Here is a 13,511-nt window from a genome sequence, read left to right on the forward strand (position 1 = left end):
TTTGTCAATATCATATTGAATAAATAAGTTAGAACCATATATTAAAAGATCAAGAGTTTACATAATAGCTTGTTTGAATACCTCAAAATCCACAAGGGTAGATGTACCTACATATGTCTATGATAGCTTTGCAAAGGATGAAGAAAAGATGAAGATTAAATGCCTAGATCCATGATGTCTCAACAAATCTTGGGTTGAATCTACTCCTAACTACCTTGCTATGTGTTTCTCTCTCTAGAAAAGCCTTAGTTCTCCCTCTAAGTATGCAGAAAAATGAATAAAACAATAGTAGTATGGAAGAGAGAGAAGGAAAAACTAGTTAAATGGGTTGTGTTTGAACAACTCGCTTATGGCCAAATAAACTCGCCATAAGAGAGTTGCACGAAATCTGCTTCTGCACCAATGGTTGTGCTCCACGTGCCCCTTATCCTGTTGAATCTTCTGAATTCACCATGAACACGCTTATGGCGTGTATCCTCTAGAGAAAACTCGCCCATGGCCAAAAACTTGCCTATGGCGAGTTGCACTTTTGTCCTTTGGCTATTTTTTGGTCCTTACTTGTATTTTCCTGCACAAAAGGGTAGAGTAAGACATACAAAACATAAATGGCATAAATGCACATAATTGAAGTTTTTCCATAGATAACTAGTAAAGTAAGTCACCAAAATGCCTAAACTAACATATGAATTAAATCACTACTGAGCACTTATCAAAAACCTGCATCATTACGTAAAACGCCATCATAACCAGCTCTAATTGGAGAGCCTAGGTAACTACTATCGACATTAAGGATGAGATTATTATTATTATTATTATTATTATTATTATTATTTCACTTGATGAATCTCTCATTTGGAGCACCTTGGAAAGTTACCATCTGAATGTTGAAGGAGAGATGGTTCAGGGACCAATTATCATTACTAAAGCACATCATATTTCTATGTCGCCAACCCCACCAAACAGTGGTGGCAAAAGTGGTAGAGTGAAAACTCGTGGTGCCAACCTCTAGCCAATTATGCGCTTCAGGAGTATTGAAACAATTTGGATGATTGAAAAGTTTTTAGAGAAATTATAATCTCGCACTGTTAACACCAAACATGAAATATTTGGTCGAACTCATGATTATGTCGACAAGGCAGATTGGTTATTTCAACATGTTGCAAAGTGCAAAGGGATTTCGACCAATAACAAACAGACTTCGACACACCGCAATTTCGACCAAAGACAAGGAGAAATAATTCAAAGTTGCAATTGGAGCGCATGGCGGGTGTTGTGAATTCGATGAAAAATCACACCAATAATAACTTGATGTGTGGAGCAAGGGATAATCAAGCAACCAAAACAAAGCGTATGGAACAATTAAATACGAGCCAAAAAGTAGAAAACAACTGCGAGAAGAACACAAAGGAATTTGTTGACCCAGTTCGGTCCAATCTGACCTAGTCTGGGGGAGAGAGCAGCCCTCCGATCCACTATTTGATGAGTAACGTTACAAAGAGAAATCAATGGGTTACAAGAATAAGTCTCCCGCCTAATTCTACCCAAAGTCCCAATCTCTTCCCGTAACCAAGAGACTCCAATCCTAATAGTGTTTCTTTCTATCTCAATCTCTACTCTCCAAGTTTGCTTTGATACAAGGTCTATATTTATAGTAAAAGTCCTGCTTAAAATCTATAACAAATCTGCCTAAAATTTGTAACAAATCTGTAACAAAAACTGTAACAAATCTGCTCCCAAAAATATGTTTTATTTTTATCCGCCAGCGCACCATCGTGCCACGATGCGACCCCATCGTGCCACGATTTTTCCAGTGCCTTGCCCAAAAAACTAAAACCTCCATCGTGCCGCGAAGCCCAGCCGTCGTGCCACGATTGTGCAGAAACCTGATTTTAAGTTAACTCTCACAATTCTCCACCTTGACTTCAAATCAGTGATGATGCCGATCATCAACCTCCTTGCTGCTCAAACCCTTGCTTCCCACTACTCCAAGTAGCTCCACAAGTTTACACCCTCAACCTCTTCAGCCATCGGAATGTCTTCCGCCTTCTCGAAGATGCTTGTAGTCCAACTACACTAGGAATTTCAGGTAGTTCTACAAGACTATACCATAACCTCTTCAATACGAGATATCTCCCGCTTTCCTTGAAGATCTACTTGTACCCAATCACCCTTGGCTTTCAGAGTAATCCACAAGTATACACCTCAACCCCTTCAGCCCTCGGAATATCTTCCGCCTTCTCGAAGGTCCTTGCAGTCCAACTACACTAGGAGTTTTAGGTAGTCCCACAAGCATTCACCATACCGTCTTCAACGCAGAACATCTTCCGCTTCCTTGAAGATCACCTTGCATCCAATCACCCTTGGCATTCTTTTAGAGTAATCTCGCAAGCCGTGCTACACATTCTCCAACTTCATGAAGAAATCCCTTGCTCACCATAGAGCATAGCACCCAAGGTCTTCATAGTCGTACCATTACCGGTGTGTTCAACTCCACCTCACGCTGAGCGTACTCTACCTCAACTAGCAAATGCGTACATCCCACTATGTCTTCAACCTTGAAACTCCACCTCAACAGGTAGATCATGAGTATTCTTACCACCGCCTCTCCAAGCTGATGTTGAGTGTTTAACGTCTCTCCAGACGACCACCGCTCCACTAGGCATCAATCCCAAGGCGAGACACATCACCTTCTTCATCCTCCAAACAACACCACACCATCAGAGCACCCGCATGCTCATAACCCTCAGAGACAATTTGTGCGGAGCTACCATCCTCCGGACAATCCTTCTTGAAGTGACCCATCTTGTGATAGTTAAAGCATTCAAACCTTGCCTTGTTTCCACTCTTTCTCCGGTTACCTCTACCTCCACCATTCCCTCTTGTGACACTTAGGCCATCACCGTATTCATGAGTCAAGTCCTTGGACTTGGTCAACTCCTTGGTTCTCAAAGCCGCTTGAACTTCTTCCAAGGTAACAGTGCCTTCCTTGCCATAGAGCATGGTATCTTTGAACGATTCAAAAGATTTCGGTAGAGCACACAACAAGAGTATAGCTTTATCCTCGTCCTCAAGTTGCACCTCAATATTCTCCAAGTCATCTAGGATTTTGTTGAACTCCGTAAGTTGCTCCATGATGGCCTTTGACTCTACCATCCTGAATGAGTAGAGTTGTTGCTTTAGGAATTGCCGATGAGCCAAAGACTTTGTCATATACAAAGATTCCAACTTTGCCCATATCGATGCCGCGGTTGCTTCCTTTGCTACTTCTCTCAAAACTTTATCCCCGAGGCACAAGACAATGGCACTCCTGGCCTTGTCCACCATCTCGGTCTTCTCCGCTTGTGACATGGTGACCGGTAACGAACCTTCACCCTTCAAAGCTTTCTCACACTTCTGCTGTATTAACACCGCTTCCATCTTTACCTTCCATAACCCGAAATCGTTATCTCCGGTAAACTTCTCGATATCCCACTTTGAACCCATGGTACTTAATTATCCTTCGACCCTTGCCCCACGGTGGGCGCCAATTGTTGTGAATTCGATGAAAAATCACACCAATAACAACTTGATGTGTGGAGCAAGGAATAATCAAGCAACCAAAACAAAGCGTATGGAACAATTAAATACGAGCCAAAAAGTAGAAAACAACTGCGAGAAGAACAAAAGAAGAAGAAGAACACAAAGGAATTTGTTGACCCAGTTCGGTCCAATCTGACCTAGTCTGGGGGAGAGAGCAGCCCTCCGATCCACTATTTGATGAGTAACGTTACAAAGAGAAATCAATGGGTTACAAGAATAAGTCTCCCGCCTAATTCTACCCAAAGTCCCAATCTCTTCCCGTAACCAAGAGACTCCAATCCTAATAGTGTTTCTTTCTATCTCAATCTCTACTCTCCAAGTTTGCTTTGATACAAGGTCTATATTTATAGTAAAAGTCCTGCTTAAAATCTATAACAAATCTGCCTAAAATTTGTAACAAATCTGTAACAAAAACTGTAACAAATCTGCTCCCAAAAATATGTTTTATTTTTATCCGCCAGCGCACCATCGTGCCACGATGCGACCCCATCGTGCCACGATGCGACCCCATCGTGCCACGATGCGACCCCATCGTGCCACGATTTTTCCAGTGCCTTGCCCAAAAAACTAAAACCTCCATCGTGCCGTGAAGCCCAGCCGTCGTGCCACGATTGTGCAGAAACCTGATTTTAAGTTAACTCTCACAGCGGGAAACAAGGCTAAAGTGCATTGAAGATTATTTCCTAGTGTCTTAGCGCATGGAAGTTATTTTCTAGTGTCTTTGGAAGTTATAGGAAGTTATTTCTACTTTTAATATGGACCATATGATTTAGTGGTAGTTTTCTCTACAAGGTATATATATATATATATATATATATCAGTTTGTAATAATAACAAGGAGTTGGTTTCTTGATTGCTTAAACTCGAACACCCCCGTCGCGGAGCAAATGAGTTCACGAGTGTATGGATTGACAGATTCCAACCACCCTTTACATTCCTCCAATTTAATATAATTGTTCTTGCTTTTTCCTCTTTCTTTTGCAATTTGCATTTCTTTTCATCTTTTCTTTCTTCTTCTTTTGAACATGCTCACTTGAGCATTTTTCTATTACTTTGTCATGAGACAATTTGTTATTAAAAGATGTTGGATGCAATTCTGACAATAAAAAGAACAATAATTTTGTTCTTAAAGAATGCATGAAGTGATATCATAAACCGCGAGGCTTGAACGAACCCTTTAAAAAGATATTATCCGATGCTAAATCATTGATGGATAATGAAATTTACTTTACCAAAAATCGGTGTAAAAAACGCAAAACAAAGCAGTCACAGAGCGCTATAAGATCAAGATGGATTCAATGGGTATTACGTGAGAGTGAAGGAAAATGTTCAGTTGGGTAATTGTGAGTGCATGGTGGATAATTTTGCATTTAAATCATTGAATATGGCTTAAGGTGGTGATCTCATAAAATTATTTAGCATAGAAGAGGTGAAACAAGCAATTTGAGATTGTGACTTGTGAGAGCTTTAAAAGTCTAGATAGTGTTAATTTTGGCTTTATCAAAGGATTTTTATGAAGTTTTAAAGATGATCTGATGTGTTTCATCACAGATTTCCATCGCAACAACAAATTGGTAAAAAATAATTAATATTATTTTCATAGCTCTGATTCCAAAAGTTGAGAGTTCATAAAGATTATCGAATTTTCGCCCGATTTCCTTAGTTGAGTGTTTTATAGGGAAATAGTTAGGTGTCATTGGTACCATTAGTTCATTTTTATGAGAGAATGATGAATGAATGAGTAAAATAAATTATTTAGATGAGAGAGAATGAATGATTAAGAGAGAGATAGGAACAATGGTACCAATGACACCAAAAGCCAATGGCACCCAAGAGCTACCCATCTTTATATGGTGTTGGCTAAAGTTTTAGCTAATTGTTTGAGATCAATAATCGGTTTTGTCATATATGAGGAACAAACCACATTCATTCATGGTCGTCAAATTCTTGACAATATTTTAATTGCGAACGAGTTGGTGGATGAAGGTCGAAAGTAAAAAAAAAAAAAGAATTAATTCTTTTTAAAATTGATTTTGAGAAATTTTTTGACTCAATGGATTGGAATTATTTGGACAGAGTTTTGACTAAAATGAATTTTACCACATAATGGAGGAAGTGGGTCAAGGAGTGCATTAATATCGATGTGGCTTCTGTTCTTGTCATGGTCATTCGACAACATAGTTCTCTTTTCAAAGAGGGCTCCGTCAAGGGACTTTCACCTTTCCTTTTCTTCATAGTTGTATAAGGTCTGAAAGTTATGATGAAAGCCACGTAGTTGAGGGGTTATTTTCTGGTTACAATGATGGCGCTGAAAATGGAGTTACAGTATCCCATCTTCATTTTACAAATGCTACTTTGTTAATAGGTAAAAAAAGTTGGGCTAACATAAGATCCCTGAAAGTTATCCTAATTCTTTTTGATGTGATCTTGGGTTTTAAAGTGAATTTTCAGAAGAGCCAATTAGTCTGGGTAAATGTTTCTAATACTTGGTTGGTTGAGGCTTCAACTATGGTGAATTGCAAAACATGATTTCTTCCTATTTATTATTTAAGTTTACCCATAGGTGGTTATTCTCGTAATCTAAGTTTTTGGAAGCCTTTGGTTGACCATATTAAGTCTAGATTGTCGGTTTGGAAGAGCAGATGTCTATTTATGGGGGGTCATCTGGTTCTCATGAACTCCATTGTGTCATCTTTACCTATCTATAGGGAATAAGGGTTACGAGAATTAGGAAATTTAATATGGCTCTTTTGGGGAAGTGGTGTTGGAGGTTGAGGGAGGAAAGAGATATGTCATTGTATAGAATTTTAGCGGCACGTTATGGGAAGGTTGGAGTTTGGATTTGTGTAGGTGGAAGGTTATATTCGGTTTGGTGGAAAAATCCTCATGCTATTAGTGAAGGGGTTTGTTTGGGGCAGGGAATTGGTTCTTGGATAACTTAGGTCGTTGTGTTGGTGACGGGTCATCTACGCTGTTTTGGTTTGACCCTTGGTTGGAGTCATGTCTTTGAGCTAGCAAAGAACAAAATGGTGTTAGTTTCTGAGATGAATCTTTTAGGATGGGGAGACGTGGAAATGGAAAAGGTGTCTATTGGCCTGGGAGGAGGAGCAGGTTCAGGAGTGTAGTGCATTGTTACATAATATTGTGATGCAGGTTGGTGTGTTAGACAGGTGACAATAAAACATTCATTCATCTCAATGTTATATGGTCAATTTTGCTTATCACTACTTGACAACTATGGAAAATGTTACGACTCATGAATCTACATACATCATTTGGCATAAGGCGATCCCTCTAAAAGTCAGTCTCTTTGCTTGACATCTTCATCAGAATCACATTTCTACTGCTAATAATATTTTGCGTCATGGCTAACTTCAAAATTCGCAACAACTATGTACGGGTAGATGTGGCTCACATGAGGACATTAATAGTTTGTTCTTGAATTGTAACTTTTTTGTTATATTTGGACTATGGTTTCTCATTGGCTAGAGTGTATTATGGTGAATCCAGCTCTCTTAGCGGACCATTTACATCAATTTGGTCATCTTGACGGTTCTTCCAAACATCATCGTTCATCTGTGTGTCTTTTATGATTATCTTACGTCCGGTGATATTGAATTAAAGAAACGATAGAATTTTCAAGCACAAGGAGCACTATTTGCATCAATTGTTCAACAAGATTAAGCTTCAAATTTTCTGGTGGTTAAAAGTGAATACGCTGCTTTCTCTTTTGATTATCATTTTTCGTGGCTTAACCCATTTTTGTGCTTAGGAGCTATCACTTAGTATGTGATTTTCATTTTCTCTTTTTTGCATGTTACATTACCTTGACTTTGTATCCTTTTGATTTAGCCTATTTTTTCTAACACACCTTGTGTTGAATAGTCTTAATTCTTTGGTAATATAATTTCATTTTAACTGCTTAAAAAAAACATTGTTGCAAGACAAGTCTCACAAATTGAAATCAATATTTTATTTACAATATATTTTACTAAATATTTTATTTACATTTAGTATATTACAATTTTTTTTATTAAGTATGTTTAGTTGTATTAAAATGAAAGGGAAAGAAAAAGTATAAAATTCTGTTTGATGAAGACTACATAGATGAGATTGTGAGGTTAAATTATGAAAGTAAATCGAATGTAAAATGAATTAAGAGCATAGAGATAAAATTGTGAGAGAAAATTAGGTGTAAAATTAAGGGTTAATAGAGCTTTATTCCCTGTAATATAAAACACTTTTGGTTTTCCTCCCTGTAAATTTTTTATTTTAGATTCCGTCCTTGTAAAATAAAGATTCTTCAGGATTGCCCCATATGCCTTGGGACTCAGCAGAATCTTTGATGTGTCACTGACGTGGCATTTTTTATATTTTTCAAATTTTTTTTATTCCAGGTGTAAAATTCATTTTCCACCTCATTTATAATAAACAAATAAAAATTTTAAAAATCTGGAAAAAAATTATTATTTTTTTTTTCAAAAATTTTAAAAATCGAAAAAAAGTCAGATTATTTTTAAAAAAATTTAAAAAATTAAGTTCCAGAATTTTTTTAAAAATCAGAAAAAGCATTCAGATTTTCTAAATTAAATTTTAAAAATAAAAAAAATTGATTTTATTTTATATTTCAAAATCTTTTATTCCAGAATTTTTATAAATTCTTTTTCGAAATTAAATAATTAGAAAAAAATTCAAATAATTTTTACAAATTCAAAAAAATCAGATAATATTATTTTTTTTCGAATTTTATAATTTTAATTTAATTGGATTTTTTATTCCTGAATTTTTATGAATTATTTTTATGAAATCAAAAAATAAAAAAATTCATTTTTTTTTCTGAAATTTCTGAAATTCATTTATTTTACTAGGACGGAATCTAAAAAAAAAAATTACAAAGAGGAAAACCAAAAAATGTTCTATATTACATGATAAAGTTGTGTTAACCCTAAAATTAATTAGGAATTTATAGCTTATAAGTTCTGTATAAGCTTAGCTTGCACCTCTCTTCTCGCATATATATTGTTAGAACTAACTTGTTTTTCAATAACATGAATCATTTTCTCTTATTTCTCTAGGTTGTTTACTTGTTTCTTGTATTTTATTATTTCTTCATTTAGTGTTATGAGCTTCTCGATATGAGTGCGCGTTCGTTAAAGGTATCAAAGGAGTAAATAGTCAATTTTCCCTCTGAAATTGTAAGTTTCATCAATTACCCTCTTGAAATTAACAAAACTTCAATTACCCCCCTGAAATTTCACAACGTTAGTCAATTTCCAAATTCCAAAATTAATAGTTAGCTTTAATATTTAACTATTAATTGTTTGTTTTTAAGAAAAAAATAATATAAATTTTTAAGTTTGGGAGGCATTTTGCACATAAGTGCAAAACTTCAGGGGGGTATTTGCAAAACGTCATGTTCACTAACAAAAAAATTTGACGGAGGGGGTAAATTGACTAACGTTGTGAAATTTCAGGGGGGGTAACTGATGAAACTTACAATTTCAGGGGGGAAATTGACTATTTACTCGGTATCAAAGCCTTGTAGCTGAACCATTTGTTGAGTTAAAGATAGACTTAATTGCACTTCTGGACCCCTATCTTTTCAAAAGTTGCGGTTATGGCCTCCTAACTAATTTAAATACAAAACAGCCCCCTATGTTTTGATTCTTTGGCAGTTTTGGACCCCCAATCCATTAGTGAGGTGCCACGTGTATTATTTAGGGGGCCACGTGGCACCTCACTAATGGACTGAGGGTCCAAAACTGCCAAAGAATCAAAACATAGGGGGCTGTTTTGTATTTAAATTAGTTAGGGGGTCATAACCGCAACTTTTGGAAAGATAGGGGTCCAGAAGTGCAATTAAGCCTTAAAGATATGACAAGAACTTGATCAAAGGAAATTTGAGCAAAAGAATCATGGATGGGAAGTTGAATTCTTACACTCTGTGTGTTTAGATGCAGAGTTTAGGAGGGGAAAGGAGGGGAAGGGATGAGAGGATTTACTTTTCATTTTTAAATTACGGACATTATGAAAGTTTTTTATAAAAAGTTAACATATTAACATGATAAATGATCATATAATACTTCAATCACAATTAATTTATTATAGAAAAACATGTTATATAATTCATAATTTAAAAACGAAAAAGTAAATCATCTCCTCTATTCCCCTCCTAAACCCTCAATCCAAACACACTTAGGCTTTGTCTGTGAGTTTGGAGGGGAAGGGAGGGGAGGGCTTTGGGGGGTTGAAAATATATAGAAAAATGGACAAAAAATTCACATTTTTTTAAAGAACGATTTTTTAGAGAATGATAAACTAATACTTATGATTAATATACTTTTAATTTTAAGAATATTATAACAACATAGATTGAATTTGAAAAATTCATATAAACCCTCCATAACCCCCTAAAACTCTCCCCCAATACAATTTTTGAGTTCCCCCAAATGAGGGAGATTTTTTATTATGAGTAAAAAATTAACCTCCAAAACCCTCTCCTTCCAATGTCTTCTATTTCTTCCACTTGCTCCTTCTTTTTTCCAAAACTCTCCCCTCCAAACACTCAATCAAAGCCTTAGTGTGAAAAATGTTCAGAGACCAAATGTTTGGCTCTTCTTCAGTTGGTTCCTCTTCCGCATCTTTTTGAGAGCTTATCACTCTTCCTTAGAATCCTTTGATATATGGGGTAAAAACAAAATATGAAAGATACTTTCTAATACTTTGATTGGTGGGAAATGAACATAGTCAGGATCCTCTCCAAAATGACAATCTCAATTTTCATTAATTTTTTTAATAGTTATTGGTAGCCATTGCTAGCAAATGTTGTTTAATTTAATTGTTTCGATTCATTTTGCCATTTTAACTAAGGAACAATAAAATATTAGAATTTTTTACATGGGAGATGCAGACATGAGCCGGAGTGAGTGACAAAGTGGCTGAGCGGCAATGTTGGGGGTTGGTGGTGGTGGAAAGCGGCGCAATGGGTGCAATTGTCGCGATCGACACAAGTATTGGAACCTTCGGCAGGTATTATGACAATTGAATGAAACTTTTTCGTTTTCTTTTTAATTTTTTATTATCAAATATTAAAAAGTTAACTGAAGTTGTTGATAAGTTTTTTTTTCTTCCTATGTGTCTGTTAAATATGAATGGAAATTGAGATTGTTATTTCCTCTCCACATGGAGAGGATTCGGCATCGGTGGGCATGCAATTCTTATTGACAAGAAAAACTCCCTAATTACAATATATTTATTTATGGAAAATGCTAACATGCACCCTCGAATGAAAACATAAGAATATTTGGACAATCAAAGCTATCATTTTTAATTAACTTTCACACCCTTTCCATTTTATCTTTGGGTAGGATTTTTTTTGAAATATTTTATCTTTGGAGAGATAGATGCACCTAATTCCACAAAAGACTCACCCATTAAAAAAAACATTACCATATAACAAAAGTAGTCTTTCAGAAAAGAAAAAAAAGATCTACTCACGATCAACATAAATTAATTAATTAAGCAATTGTAAAAAAAAAACATAAATTAATCAAGCATGTTTAAATAAATAAAAAATGCATACATTATTATTTTTTTTTTTTTTGTTAAGTAACACAGTGCTAGACGCCTAGATCCGCACACTTCGTGACTTTTGTCGAGTACCAGCTCAGTTGTACATTCTGAGACAAATTCCATATGACAGTGTAATCATAATTAAGTACTTTTTTTACTAATAATTAAGTACATAAATATGCATGAAAAATTGTACATAATAAAATTTCAAATTGTAATCCTACTCCTTAAGTACATTGCACATAAATATGCGTGACAAAATATACATTCTAAAATTTCAAATTTTAATCCTACTCCTATGACCAGAAGTTAATTATAAGTTGATTTTTTATTCCATGAGGAATCAAGCATAACAAAAGTTACTGTGCATGTAACTTTTTTCCATATATAAAAAGCTGAACGAAACTTCCCAAAAAGAAAAGTTAAAAACAAAAAAGAACATTTTTAGAAAAGGGTGGTTGAGATTGAGACTATATAATAATCAAAAGCAATTAGAAATAAAAACAAATTATTACTTTGCTTAAACATTAATTAAACATCAACAACACAACTTTGCAAAAACTGAAACTTCACCGCCGGAGCAGAAACTCCGAACCCATCATCACCCTTATCACCGGCGACCTTTATAAACGCCGGACAGTTCACATCAATATGGTACCTTCCAGAAACCCAAGTCCCTACTTTCCACTTAACCCTACCGTTGACTTTAACGTTGACCAACACTCCTCCTGAAGTTTGATCTTGCCTTAGAATCTCCGACAAGTAAGGCGAAACCGGAACAGCCGCGCCGTATAGTATAGGTGACCAAACCGCGACGTCACGGTGGCCTTGATATGTTTGTGGAAGTTCAGTGGCTAATGAGATTTGTTGTCCTCTATAGGAAGCGTATGCGTCAAGTTTATGATAGTAAATGCCTATTTTTGAGTTTGGATTGAAGGATGAAAGAGTGACTTGAATAGTGAGGGTTATGGTGTTGGGTGTAGGGGTGGTTGAGGATGGTGTTTCTCCGGTGGAGGAGAGGTTGAAGGCGAAGACGGTTGCGTCTTGGAGGATGAAACGGGGTTTGGTTGGTCGGAGGATGATCCAAATAAGGAAGATTACGAAGAGTATGAGGATTATAAAGCTGAGGATTGCGGCAAATATGCGACGGATGAGTTGGCGGCGTTCATCTCCGTGGAAGTCACATTCTTTAGTCATGGTGGTGGAAATTTTATATGATGACTTTGCTTTTGTGTTTTGTGTGTATTTGGAATGGAAAGAAGTATTGCTTTGCTTGTAATGCAAACACTGATTTTGGAGAATGTTTTTTCTTACATGGAGTATGTAATATATAGGTGAATATTGTCCTCTCAAAAAAAGAAAAATATATAGGTGAATATTGTAATAGGGTTTGGGTGGGTAGTTAGTTTAGTCTTTGTTTTCATATGTATGTGTTGAAGCTTGTAGTACACGGGAAGTTGGTTGAATTTTAGTCAATTTTTATATTCACATTTATGATTATAATGTGATGTGCATGTTTACTTCTGTTTTAAGTTTAACATCATTTTACTCCTTTTTTTTGTATATATCAATTTACGGTAGCACATGCAAATAATCATTTGAGTTTGATAGGACTATATGAATATATACTTGGATCCACTATTATAATGCATCAATTGTGAAAACCGTTATATCTAAATAGAGAAAAATTGTCCTTAACTTTTAACCCGATTAATAATGTCGAAATTATTGGACAAATTTGTCTACAAACAAAAAAAAATAAGCAAACTTTTTAAACTAAATATAATAGTCTCTACAGCTGTTGTGCTATTAAGCTCCAATATAGGATGCTTGCATTTTCCTATATGATCCAATGGCTATCGATATGTTGATTACATAAATTTGTAAAATTGCAGACTGCTAAAAATCCTGAATTTTATATCCTATAAATGTTAAGGATTACTCTTGAAGTGTGGGTTTTTTTCTTTTTTTGTTAGATAGACAAAATTTGAAAGCCATTAGAAACTTAAAAACACAAGTGGAGGAGTCACGGCTCAAACCCGGTCATGGTGTCTAACAATTTTAGTAATTTTGTCGATTGAGCTAAGACTTATAGATGAAGAGTGGGTATTTTCGTTAATGTAAAAATGGTTAACAAAACAAGAACAAAGTACAGGAGAATATGGCATACATACACTCATACTATAGAACAGTAGAGGAAGTCACTTGTTCACAAAATTCCTCAATTCCTTAAATGGCATGAATCGCATGAAAAGTGTTCGTAGAATGTTTCCATCCACAGGACAAAAATTAAACACATACGAATAATTTAATCATAGAAATGCATCGAATCCATAGCAGAGGGTTGGAGAATTTTTTGT

At 35.5% G+C, this 13,511-nt stretch overlaps 1 protein-coding gene across 1 annotated transcript; it reads right to left on the minus strand.

Moving 5' to 3' along the window:
- Positions 1 to 11,127: 11,127 nt before the first annotated feature.
- LOC11406595 (NDR1/HIN1-like protein 1) lies at positions 11,128 to 12,548 on the minus strand. The gene has a single exon (XM_003596803.4). It carries the CDS (start codon positions 12,346 to 12,348, stop codon positions 11,683 to 11,685), a length of 666 nt encoding a protein of 221 aa, XP_003596851.1. The 5' UTR covers positions 12,349 to 12,548; the 3' UTR covers positions 11,128 to 11,682.
- Positions 12,549 to 13,511: the final 963 nt, after the last annotated feature.

Source organism: Medicago truncatula, chromosome 2 (assembly GCF_003473485.1).
Source record: "Medicago truncatula cultivar Jemalong A17 chromosome 2, MtrunA17r5.0-ANR, whole genome shotgun sequence".
NCBI lineage: Eukaryota > Viridiplantae > Streptophyta > Magnoliopsida > Fabales > Fabaceae > Medicago > Medicago truncatula.

Bases quoted from the DNA above. Each gene is read 5' to 3' on its own strand.
- LOC11406595 (XM_003596803.4), bottom strand. From the start codon at position 12,348: ATGACTAAAGAATGTGACTTCCACGGAGATGAACGCCGCCAACTCATC.